This window comes from Paralichthys olivaceus, chromosome 9 (assembly GCF_024713975.1).
Source record: "Paralichthys olivaceus isolate ysfri-2021 chromosome 9, ASM2471397v2, whole genome shotgun sequence".
NCBI lineage: Eukaryota > Metazoa > Chordata > Actinopteri > Pleuronectiformes > Paralichthyidae > Paralichthys > Paralichthys olivaceus.
In genome coordinates this window covers 11,634,659-11,648,065 of record NC_091101.1, presented here as the reverse complement: position 1 = coordinate 11,648,065, position 13,407 = coordinate 11,634,659, and the positions used below count along the sequence as shown (strand labels likewise).

General features: G+C 42.1%; 1 protein-coding gene across 1 annotated transcript; it reads right to left on the bottom strand.

Moving 5' to 3' along the window:
• Positions 1-6,601: 6,601 nt before the first annotated feature.
• On the bottom strand, positions 6,602-9,911 carry dusp1 (dual specificity phosphatase 1). Its single transcript, XM_020113110.2, has 4 exons — positions 9,290-9,911; positions 8,902-9,047; positions 8,569-8,788; positions 6,602-7,874 (listed from the first exon to the last, which is right to left on the bottom strand). Exons 1-4 carry the CDS (start codon positions 9,696-9,698, stop codon positions 7,519-7,521), a joined length of 1,131 nt encoding a protein of 376 aa, XP_019968669.1. The 5' UTR covers positions 9,699-9,911; the 3' UTR covers positions 6,602-7,518.
• Between the last annotated feature and the right edge of the window lie 3,496 nt (positions 9,912-13,407).

Below are 13,407 nucleotides of genomic sequence, written 5' to 3'. Positions count from 1 at the left end.
ATGCCTGCTGTGAAGATCTGTTATTACCTCCACCAAGGAGGATATGTTTTTACCTGCATCAGTTTGTAATCTTGAATCTTGTAGAGGGGTGGCATGACTAGAAAGAACCCATCAAATTTTTGTTTGAATCTGGGTCAGTCATTGTTTTTTCACTTTCTTTAATGTTGCGAAACCCAAATAAAAATCTGGATCCCGTAAATTTAAATGTGGTTTCATAGGGGGACTGTTGGGTCTTGATGGAGGTTTGCTCTCTACTGAGAGTCGTGTTAGTTTAAAACTAAAATGTAAAAGAAAAAATAGATAAAGAATGTGAAAATTCCTGGATCTGACCCCTGATCCAGATTCATACCAACATTTAATGGCTTCTTTCTTGAGTCATGTCCCACCCCTCCACACAATTAAAACCATGTCAAGGACATCAGTTGAGTCGTTTTTGTGTAACACTGCTAACAAACAAACAGACAGACAGAAACATAACCTTCCTAATGGAGTCAGAGAGAATTCAAAAATGTTTCATTTGATCTTGTCATGGCAGGAAAAACTTGTGTGTAAAATACTGTAAGCCATGATGGCTGTGTTCCAGGTTCCCATGAGTGTGAAGCCACAGACCTGCAGCTGATATGTCTGTGTGGAATGCTCTGCAGCCATTATCATTGTTATTAATAACACCAGGGCTTTTTCTGCTCTGACGTGTGAAATGTGAACAATGGTCAGCCCAACTTTCCATCTAAATATAGTGGAAGGGTCTAATGTGACCAGCTTCTGAAGCGGAACCAAACTTTACACGGCCTGTGTTGTCTTTTTTTAATTATAAACTGAATACGTCAGGGGTTAAAAAAAGAAGTTGATCATTAATGTTTTTTCTCACGTCAGTGAATATAGGTTGCTCAAGTGGTCACATTTCCCTCTGAAGTGCTGGTTGAAGCAGTGTTACTCATTAACAGTACTGCTCAAAAGTCAACACTTTGAATAAGAATCAGTTTGACCAACAGCAGCCTGTTTCTCCAGCTCAGCAGTTTTCCTCTGTCAGGCTCACGATCATTTATTGAACCTAAAGTTTCAACAGCTGATGTGAACACACACAAAATGCATATCCTGTGTTGACAGCTGTGGATTTTTCTACATCTGCACTGATCATTTCTCAACCTCCTCAGACAAAGATGTTTAGCTTTGAGCCTCCAAGGCCTCTGATCACATGGTGAGTGAAGTCAATATGGGAAGTTGATTGTGTCATAAGACCACCCTGCAACATCCTGTTTAACTCTGAATGTTAAAGGGAACTGGTTTTTGTGCAGGCTGTACTTTCTGTTCCCATTATTAAATATATTCATTTCAGTGGAGATACACAATGTCATCCATTAGATGGCGCTCACATCCAAGGAACATGGAGGAGACATCGCACAGTGTGACCACGTTGGATGTGGTTTGTTGAGGATGTGTTCAACACACACTTCATCCGTTCACTTGAGCCTGATGATGCAGCTAATAAGTAAAATCTGAACTCTAAAGATATAACATCAGTCATGAGTTATGTGTTACAGGTTTTTTGTGGAACTTGCAGGAATTATGCAGCACTGACATTACAAACACTACTGTATACATCACACAGTGTCTGTACATGGGACAGCTGCTGTTTGGGTCTGGAGCTTGTTTGTCACCATTGCACAAGGAAGACTAGGATCAATAATCACCTTTGCTAAATAAACAAACATTGAATAATTGAGCTTCCTTTACTGTGTTGGTCCAGTTATTTAACGCTGTTTTCATGAAGAACTGCTGTACTGTTACGAGTACCTCCCATAAGACCAGTAGAGAAGTAATCATTCCACAGTCATGTGGGGTCTGAGGCAGTTTGTTTGCAGTATTTGTGTCAACACTAACTGAAGAGGGTCATGATTTAAAGGCAGGGTGTCTCATGTTTTTTCTTGCCCAGAGACATGTAATGTTAGTGCACTTTAGCTTCGTTTTTGTCAACAATCTCTACCAGAAAGTCTTCAAAATCAAACAGCAAATCAGAGGCTTCACGCTGCTTTAAACACCAAGCAAACACAACAACTGACAAGATGAGGAGGTTTTTATCTGGAACGTGCAGACAATTGCACATCACGGGAGAGGGAGTGGGGGTCAGTGGTCACAACTCAGACTTTCACAACTCACCATGTAAAACATTTACCATTAGCATTGTATGGAGTTCACCAGACTGTCAATAGTGAACTGTATAGAATAGTCTCCCACTCAATTTCATTCAGTCCAGTTCTGCAGACACTGGTTGTTGCTAACGTTGCTTACGACATCTGCGGCAAATTTTGACATCTTGAGTGTGGCATTATATTGCTTCCAGCCCGAGGCCCACTGAGTAGAGATAGTGCTGTGTCATCAGACTCAAAAAAACCAGATGTATCTAGTAATCTTACAGCTGATATCTTGTATCTTATGAAACTGCAAATAATTACAGAAACACAGAAATCTGTATATCTGTAGAACCGTTCATCTTATCGGATTCACATTTACCATGTGTGTTGTTGTGAACCCAGGGAAGTGCAGTGTCAACATGAATTATTAATAAACTTTGAATAAACAGACGACCCGCGCTCTGTAGCGGCGGCTAGGACTCATTAACATAAGTCACACTGTCAATCACGGCAACGATTACCGATTCTCCAAATTCAGGCTCCTGTGTACTGAGTCGAGCTTCACTGAACTTTGGATAAACAGGGGAACGGCTCTTTGTGCAGTAGCTGTGGTGCAGTTTCAGGGTTTGGTGGACCAGTTGCTGCTTTACTTGCTGCTGCTCAATTGGTCCAGGTCACTTTTACAGTTTCAGAAAGAAAAGCTGCAGCCAGCATCACCACAGGCCTATTTAAAATCCCATTCCAAACAGACACGTTTAAATCGGGTCACCGCACTAGTTTAAACTAAGTTATGGTCACACTTTGAGAGAAATACGTTTTTTTCTGTGCTTAGGAAAAAAATAACAACTCACAAATTCCTTTTGACCTCAAAAATTGGATCATAAACCAAAGTGTTTTATTTTTGTACAGTATAGTTTTTGCTTTTATGTTTGACCACAGTTTTTTCCAATATTTGCTTTTGTGATAGCGGGTTTTTGATTAAACCTTGATTAAACCCAGACACTCTTATGTAAACATACAAAAAAAGAAATTGTACATTTTAGCAGTCCAACACATCTGCTGGAGCTTTGCGATTTCAGTCTGCTCACATATATGTTCTTCGGTTGTGACCTCATCTTGCCACAATGCAGTCAGTGTAGAAGACAGGATGCCAGACATTCCTTGAATACTCCACACAGGATCTGATTTCTGCTTGTGAACACAACCCTGCACCTCCAGTGAGTGGAAAAATACAGGCTGTGTTGCGAGTCAGTGGAGTGAACCAGGCTCACCGGGGATTCATACGTGTCTTATTTATTGGCTTTTATGGAAATACATCTGATGTTTTTTTATGATTTAGAGTTACTCAAAGTTGTTAGTTGTTATATTTGACCAAGTGGAACAATCATGTACACATCATATATACCATATAGCATCTGTAGAGATCCTCTGGCTGGTGTGAGCAGTCGGTGATCCACACACACCTTTAGATCCAACAGCGTTTATCTTCCACCATCATCTCACATTCCTGACAGGGTTGTTAAAGAAAGAGGAGACCTGCAGGCAAGGATAAGCAGCTTCACTGGGGCCATATGTAATGTCCGGACATTCCTTTAGTTATACAAGTCTTTGGCTATCATGTCACTGATCCAACCTCATCTCGGCTCCTGTCACGAAACAGCAGCTCATCTGGCTTCTCCTTCAAGGTTTCTGCTAGAGCTTTGTTCCGGAATGTCATGAATACAGAGCGTTTGGCAGAAAATCAGTTCTTTATCAGCAGTGGTGGAAAAAAAAACTTAAGAGCTTATCACGCAGATCCCCATCTCTGTCTCTGTCTTTGTCTTCGGTTTATACATGAAATCTGCAACATAGCTGGGGTTTTCAAAAACAAAGATCTTATAACAATGTCCAGAGAATATTTGATGATTAGATATTTTTGCAAGGACCATTTTGAACGTAGAAATTATGATTTGAGGTCAATTTGGGAACATTAAGACATTTTGGTCATCCATCACTTTCTGACCCTCTTTCAACGGGCTGTTTAGGTTAGGCATTTCAGAGAGAGGCTTAAGGTTTGGGGACAGAGATAGAAGTAGAAGAATGTGTGTGTGTGTATGTGTGTGTGTGTGTGTATGTGTGTTTCTGGGTTACATTCTCCATTTATGTAAGGCTTGGAACAGCACACTACAATGGCTCTGCCACGGGATGTTACAAAGGCCTCCCCGTCACAGTCATAATCCGCTTACAGATTTACTGCAGGTGAGAATTCTGCCATGACATCAATGTGTGGACTAAATCTTCTCACCCAGTACACTGTGAGTGTGAGAGACAGTGTGTGTGTGTGTGTGAGACTTAATCTAGTTTCAAGGTACGATGAAGTGTGAGAGGTGTAATTACTCCAGCAGTCACATTCCCAGTTCACACAGGAGGTCTGGTTAAACTGTGTGTGTGTGTGTGTGTGTGTGTGTGTGTGTGTGTGTGTGTGTGTGTGTGTGTGTGTGTGCGTGTATGTGTGTGTTCAACCATGTTCCTCTTTGAACTGTTCCACATTGACAATGGTGATTTGATGCTCTATTTTATTTTCGTCAGAGGGAAGTGAATATAATTAACAACTGAGGGTTTTTCTAAGTTACTTCACCTATTCTTCAATTATGGGATTTTGACTGAGACACTTAATTGAGTCTGTATTGAATTTGAAGGCCTACTTAGGAACATTACATTACTTTAGTGGATTATTTTGCATGTCTGACTGAATTTAACACTAAAATGTCATTGTCATCCTTCAAATTTATGAGTATTTTACACATAACTGGTGTGAAGGGATAAGAAACCAAAACAACGTAGATAATGTAAAGGGGGAGGGGTGGGGCTGTGTCTCTTCCTGCCACATCAGCAGAGTCTGACACGTTATATAACCATTGTTTCTTTAGGATCATGTTAATTAAAATGACTTTGAAGTTGAGTCAGAGCTCAGCTGCTAAATGCAACAGCCAATTGACAACATGGTGAAACAGGCAAATGATGTAATGGTTAAAACTGTCTCACACACCGAAAATGTGAGGTTACATTAAGAAAGAGCCAAAAAAAACTTCCAGACTTAACTTTGCCCTTTACAGTAATCAAACAGCTTGTCTCAAAATCCGGCCTCATTCTGAGCACACCTTGACGTTGTGTCCCACACATACACACACACCCTAAAAATCAATGTGATGTCCCAGACTTGGCAATTGAAGGCCTTTTTCCCCCCCGGAGCACCCTCATGAGATTATAAAAGACACCTAACGACTTTCACACACACACACACAGACCCAAACACACACACACACTCCTGCCAGCCTTCCTCCTGACAACAGGAAATCTAAAGACACAAAGGCGGGTGGGCTGGTGGGGGTGGGGGTCGCACATATGTCACCAAAAACCACAGCCTCTCAGAGGAAGCCGCTGAGGTAATGAATGAGCCTTTCACGACGGAGGCATCGTCACCATGATGTCTTCTTTCACAGAAAAACATTTGTGTTGTTGGCAGATAAGAAGCAGATGTCAACAAAAGATAGAATCTTTCATTTGTCAGTTTCGAGGTGTTTCTAGTGAAAATGTTCTTAATGTGTCAGGGCTCCCTAAATCTTTGCTTCTACTAGTAAAGGCCAGAGGAAATCATCATGGTCATCATCTCTTGGGGAATTTTTTTTCTCACACCCAAACTAAGGTCACAGCCAATGTTTAGGCTAATTTGCAACCCTAACATATTCCTTTCCCTTTCACGGCCGCCTCCATCCCCACCTCCCCATTGGTGTGTTGAGGCAGGGCGACACGGGGCCGGTGCTTGAGCCCTGAAAGCGCTTTAGTTGTCACACTTTTCCCAAACGCCTTGCAGCTGCTCCTATTGTGGCCGCGGAGGGAGGGGATCCTTGGCTGATTCTTTAGGCCTCCTGCTGTTACCCCAGGCTCAGATGGGTTCATGGAGAGGGAGCGTGGTCCGAACAATGGCCGCTTCTATGACATCATGCGTCTTATGTGGACAAAAATCCTTGTGCAGATATGATGGGATTCCATCGCATAGAATTAACTGACAGAACGGTACAAAGAGGTTTCTGACATGCCAGAAGGCCAACTTATGTTTTCTATTCTCTTTTTAGTCTTTCTAAACTTAAAAAAAATATATAGATACTTATTTTTCAGTTCTCAGGATTTTTTTGCTGATCAGCAGCAACTGTCCTGATGAAACAAAAATCAGGAATTTAAGAAAACATCAAGATTTGACATTTTCATTGATTCAAACATTTGACTTTTTTCTTTACTTTCTATAATATTCTGTAGTTGAGACTAAGTCGGAATAAACAAGCAACCTGATCACATCAACTTGGACTTTTTTTCTTAGAATTTCGTATTTGGGCAACTAAGTAATTAATCAATGCAAAACATTTTTAGTTGCAGAGCATTATTTGTGAAAATAATAAAAGATGGAAAGAATTAGCAGATCTCAGACTGAGTACAAAAGTTGAATGAGATTTATTAAACAGTATAAAAACAACATAATTAAAACAAACATATGCAAAAATAGATATGATAAAGAAATATATTACTTTAGTTCAATAAATATGTCAGAATCCAGTCGCTGAAGACTACAAGGCCCCCCATGTTAGTAGTTTTTGGGGCTCCGTCTGCCTCAGCGCCACAGTACACAGTACAGAAACATGAGGTATTTAATGGTCGGTTTCCCAAACACGGCAGGATAATCAATAAACGTTTCATGATGTCTCGAAAGTCAGGTGTTGGCATTTGTATTGGCAACCCCACACAACTCTCAAAGTGAACATGAAGGTTTCTGCCACATATACACTGAAGGGATGGGGATACATTCATTGTTCGTTAGATGAAGGAGCAACTTCCGCTTTGCACAACAGGGTTTCTTTACCCAGTATAAACAGCAAACTGGACAACAGAGGATATTCCTGAGACAACTGTTAGCTCTCTCCAAATTGTTTCATTTTTAAAAAATGATTGTGATTATCAAAAGCAGTTGCCTTAATTAAAAAAGCTGTCCTTCGAATAAAGAATATTCAGATACACATTGTTTCCTCTTAGGGAATAACCGCAACAAATTTTTCAGTCATATCCCAAGTCATCCAGGATTTTACACTCACATTAAGGAGTTTTAACATCAATACTGCTTGTTGGTAGTTATCAAACTTCCCCTTGAAATTATAAGGCTGACCCACAGTGATGTGGCCAGCAGATCAGAGTCAAATGTGCTGATCTTACACAAAAGCTCACATTCTGCCTGGTGATACCAGCATCACCACAAAATGAATTAGAGTCAGGACTGTGTGTTGTGCCGTGCTCCGTGCAAAGTCACTCGTGAGGTGCTGCTCAAGTCCAAACAGAGTCTGTGTCGCCCACACCGGCCTCAGCAGCTGGGAGAGGTTGTGATGGGACTGTGGAGGAATGAGAGCTGCCCAGCGGAGGTGTGTACAGGGATGGAGACGGGGAAGTTGAAGACCGTGGAGCTCTTGCCAATAGCCGGACTTCCCGCCTCTGAGGAGCACGTGGACGAGGCCAGGACCTGCGATTCAAACTGGAGGAGCTGCCCCATGAAGCTAAAGTTGGGGGAGATGATGCTGCGACGCTGCTTGACAAACTCAAAGGCCTCGTCCAGCTTCACACGGTTGGTTCGCATGAGGTAGGCCAGGCAAATAGTGGCAGAGCGGGAGATGCCAGCTTGACAGTGCACAAACACACGACCACCTTTATTTCTCACCGAGTCTGGGGGATAAAGAGGAAGAAAGATTAGTTCAAAGTACATATCTGTGGGGTGTTGAAAAGCTGAGGTTATAACGCTACCAGTGACAGGAAACCACAAACTCAAAAAGGTACTAGCAACACTTTTAGTTCCCATTTAAATTTAAGAGCGCTCATTATAACACAGGAACACAGTTAATAGGGGTGCAGGGTGTGAGCTTGTGGGGGTTATTCCCAAAGGGGGGGCAGTCTGAATGGACAAAGGAGGGGAACAGACCCCTGCTGGGGGTATTGATCTGGGAGGAAGGCCGACAGTGTGAGTGAGGAGAAATCGCCTTTTGTTCTGCCAGAACAAAGAGCGGCGTGGAGTGAGCTATTCAAGCCCAGCCATCCTGCCCACCTCGGAGCTAGCTTGGGGGGGGTGCTGCCTTACGATTCATTAAAAGGGGGCATCCTTTTATCTACGCCTCAGAGGTGGCGATGATGTAACTGCCATTGTGGTGGAGTGGGGAGCCTGTGCCGAGCCAGCTGGTCAGTTTTGGAGGGAACTTTTTAAAATTTAAATCCGGGAGTCAAGGATTGAAGTGAAGTAAGAGGGGGTAGGGGGTTGGGTGTTTGTGTTGCTGGCCACCAATGGGCTTAGGAGGTAACAGCTGTGACAGGAGATCACATTTGGCAGTTGATGGAGGAAGGCGTAAAAAGCAGCGGATGTACTCACCGATAAAATCGATTGCCTCATTGAACCAGGAGCTGATATCGGCTTTGTGGTTGTCCTCCACGGGGATGCTCTTGTAGAGGAAGGAGTCCTCAAAATGATTGGGGCAGTTGGCAGAGACATTGATCAGAGCGGTGATCCCCAGCATGTCCAGCATGTCTTTTCTGGAGGCATGGTAAGCACTGCCCAGGTACAGGAAAGGCAGGATCTCAACAGGGCCGCCCTAAAAGCAAAAAATAAACAACACAACCAGGTCAACATTGGCTCCATGACAGAACATCAGGTAGAGAAAAAAGTAATGACTCTTAGGTTATATTGTAATAAAAACACACAAACCTGATCGTATAAAGGGGTATTGCATGGACTACAGCTTGGGTCTGCACTCCCAGGGTGACTGGAGCTCAGGGGCAGACTGAGACCTTGAGGAGGGGAGGGTTTGGTGCACATCTCTGGATACTCTGTGGAAAATGTGTCAAACCCACCTACAAAACCAGATGGAAAAGAAGACAGCAAGGTCAGATCACAGATCACAGACAGCACAGAGACACATCCACATTTAAACACGGCTCTCCAAAATGGTGACAACTGCTCATGGGGCTATTTTGGAGCACCGCTTACTCCCAACACCAGCTGGTGTGGTGACAGCTGTAATCCACATTTGTTGTCCCGTCGTTAAGACACAGTAACACGATTGTGTTGTGAACCATTACACACTTTTTCTTACCTTTGAGGATGAAAACACTTGCTCCGGAGGGGTCGCGGCACAGAGCGCCGACAGCGAGCATCAGCGTCCCGTCTTTCTTCGCCTGACTTAAGTCCAAACTGCGGTCGTCGAGCAGCACCACGGACTGGTAGTCTCCGGAGAGCAGCCGGTTCCTGGTGTCCTCGTTCGGGACGATGTGCTCGAGTCCGAGACCCCCCCTGGCTCTCCGGCGCACTATGGTGCTGAAGCGCACGTTGGTGGAGCCCGATATGTGCGACGAGTTAAAGGAGAGGAAGGAGCGGCAGTCCAGCAGCAGGCAGCCCGGGACGGCGCGCTCCAACAAGGCACGCAGGGACGCAGAGTCGATGGTGGGGACCTCCATTATGACCATAGTAGGACGGCGGGATAGAAGAAGTAAATCCAGATACATAAAGCGTGAGAGGCAGCTAAACTCTCTTCCAAAGCTACTCTGTGGCACTTGAAGCTCCTTTCTTACGGTTCGTAAAAAGAAGAAAACCAGTAAAAAACGTGTGACACTCTTCTTCTTCTTCTTCTTGTTTGTATCCGGCAGCTGCGCCTCTTCCGTCAAACTTCCACACAACTTCTTTATGGTGACGCGCTTCTGTCAGTGAGCGTCCTGACTGCCGCTTATATACGGCTCGTGCTTGTGAATGAGAAGCCGCTGACGTCAAGGCCCGCCCCTCCTGGCCCCGTGCCAGATGCACTGACGTCAAACCGCCCGCCTCAAAGTACACGGCGGAGCTCGCGCGCACGTGCGAGAGATTTCGGCACTTTTTCACGTACGCGGGCACGCGGTGAAACAGGGAGAGAGAGGCTTTTCTTTCTCTCTTTCTTTCTACTTTTCTTTTTCTTTCTTACTGTCTGCCTTTCTTCTCTTTCTATTTTACACCCGTTCACACCAATGAATGTAAATAATATTAATAAGTGGTACAAAGGTATTGTACGTTTGTTTACAGAAACGTTCCTATGACACATTTTTTACTTCATTTATTCAGGTCAAAGACTTCAGAGACAGAATTGATCCATTACTTAATGGGTAGGGCCCAAATGACTGAAACATACCAATTTAGTCATACACTGATGATCTCATAACTTCACTGCCCAAACCTTTTTTTCCACATTCCATAGACTCATATATGTCATGTGAGTGGACATGTTACAAATATCTGTCACTAGATTTGTTTACTTGTTAAAGTTAGTAAAATTTTCATTTTTATTCTAGCTTCATAACACTTCTATTCTAATGTTTAGGTTACTTCAACTAAATATTCATTTATTGGATATTAACATCAGCATTATTTTGTCGTATCCTGTTACAGAAAGTCTTATTGTTTTCATAATTATCATACTTTTGTCACACTTAATAATATCTAATCTTATATTTAATATCAAGTGTTTGTATAAAGTATCTGTAAGTCAGCAAATAAGGAATTTGCCAAATTTTCCATGATGTTAGTGTTTAATTGGATTTCAATTTTGCCTCTTCACCTGAGAGTTGACAAATAACAAGATAATAAGTAAATATCTGCCACAGGTGCCATAAAAGTTTATTCTTTGTTTTTATTGGGCAGAGGTACATAGTGTTCAATGCCCCGAGAGCAAAGGCTGACCATAAAAGTTAATCACTGTATAGAAATCTGAAGTCCAGTAAATTTCCACATGCTGAGAAACAAAAACATTGGTCTACCAGGAAGACAACAGCAGATGGAGATCTCCTGACCTGTAAATTATGTTTCATTTGTGACCTCATTGAAACAAATGGATGAGGTGGTTTCCCCCCCCCCCAAAAAAAATCATACATTTAAATTGAAAAAAACAATGATCACAATGACCCTGGGAAACCCTTTTGGTGGCAAGTAATTTTCTGACTCAGTGCTGACAACACTGCTGTCTGAACCAGGAGGATGATTATTTACAGGCGACGGATGATCGTTTACAGGACAGGAGGGTGTGTGTCTTGAAACTACACAGCAGAAACATCCAAGGGTTGTTTTGAAATGTTTACTAAGCAAACTGAAAAAAAACAGGAAGCAACAATGACCTCCATTCAAAAGCCCATTAGAGTTTCATTACTCACATTGATTTATCCCACTGTCTTAAACATGTTATTCATTGTTTGTATTTAGGACTTTGCTGTTAAAGTTTTAAACTGCTTTTGGTCCCGAGATTAGGACGACATACACCACAGGCCGTGATGTCATTCTCACCTGACAGTAACTTGAACAAGCGAGGTGGATCCTCATCCACACTGTTTTGTGTTTTACTTCAAGCAAAAAAGGGAAGATGGATGTGTTATGTGAGAAAGGAAGAGGGGGAGGGGAGGGCAATCTGAAACGAAAAAGAAACTTCAACCAATCACAACAGAGTGCAAAAACTCTCCAGCCGGTTTAACCTCACACTGCTGTGAGATGAGTCAACTGTGAGGCTCATGCCAGAAAGCAGGAATGTTACACACACTACACAGGGAAGGAGGGTCAAACGGGCTCTGAAAACAGTCTGTCCCAAAACATTTTGTGCTTGCTGTGAACACGTCTCCCCCCCTGAGCCATGTTATGAAGTTATGAACTTGCGTGGGAAGGAAATTAGACACCTGATGTAAGAGGTGAGCATAAACCAATAACAGCCAGAATCAAATTCTAAACATCATGATGTGGCAGAAAATGTTCACTTACCCTCATAGATTAGAAAAAACTGAAGTAGAAGAGAAACTATAAATATCAATCTGTACATTTCAGTTACACAAAAACTCCTGTTCCCTAGGTGACAATATCTATCAGTGCAAATCTCCCAGACTGTGTAATAGTGTTTCGGTTGTGTGACAGAATATTGAAATTGAGGTCTGAAAATAGAGTCCAAATTTTGGCTCTCTTTTTATTTCCCATAATTATGGTCCTCAACCAACTGTGGTTCTCGTCCAGAAAGGGAAGTGGTACAGATGATGACAGAGGCATTTCCTGGGGTCTGGTCTTGCTGTCACTTGCTCCCCCCCCCCCCCCCCTTGCCTATTTACTGTCATTGTCACCACTGGCAACAGCTGAGCCATCAGTGGGAAAACACAGGGCTTATCCTCTTGTCCAGTGTCTAAACACCAGATGTGTTGTCAACCATCTGTTTCATTTCATATACTGCATGTATGTTTGGGAAACCAAAAAACCCCCCTCACGTTTCTGTAAGAAAAAACATAAAGATCTTCTAGATAGATAAATATTTCTGCCACAACAAAGCATGGCATATACATCAGCTGAGAAAACATTTGGTTTCCTTCTCTTAATTTTTGAGTCTGGTGAAAGCAGAAGTAACTTGCTGACACATCACTTCAGGTTTGGTATGTTATTGATCTTGATTAATTATTTGCGTGCAATTCTGACAATGTGCGAAGACTTTTTGTGTCAGCCAAACTGTGCAGTTGATAGACATTTCACAGCAGGAACTTTAATGACAAAATGGCTTCAGGCAAATTTCTCGAAAAGGCTACATGATTTATGTCCTGCAGTTTGAGGCTGTCACATATCCTCACTAACCCAAGGGCCTAAGTAACATTGGTGTATGGATATACAAAATAAAAACAACAAGTTTAATCACTTATTCAATCATAACATATATCACATGTGGGCTCACAATGAGTGTGTAAGAAAAGAGAAAGACAATATTCATAATTCTTTGACTACCATGTGTTTATACTGTTACAGTAGTTATGGTAGAATGTGTACTTTGGGCTACTGTTTGATGTTATCATGTTGTGCATTTAACATCTGGGGAAATGGAAAAGTATTGTCATGGCCTATACTGCTCCTGTACCACAGATGAATCATGAATTCTCTCAGGACTGCATGTGAAAGTAAGCAAATAAAATATGAAATTGTTAATGATTCACACCATGCCTCCCTGTATATATATCATTTCTAAACGGTATATAAACATACAACACTACAATGTACTTGTAAGGTAATATAATTTTATTATCAACCACACTTCCACGTGAGAGCACCCATTAGTAAGACAGCTGTATAAACACATAATGACACTAGAAATATTATAAAATATGTTTTTATGGGAGAATATATGATACAATTGATGTTTTCAAATATGTATAAAAATGTCCTGTACATAACTAAAAT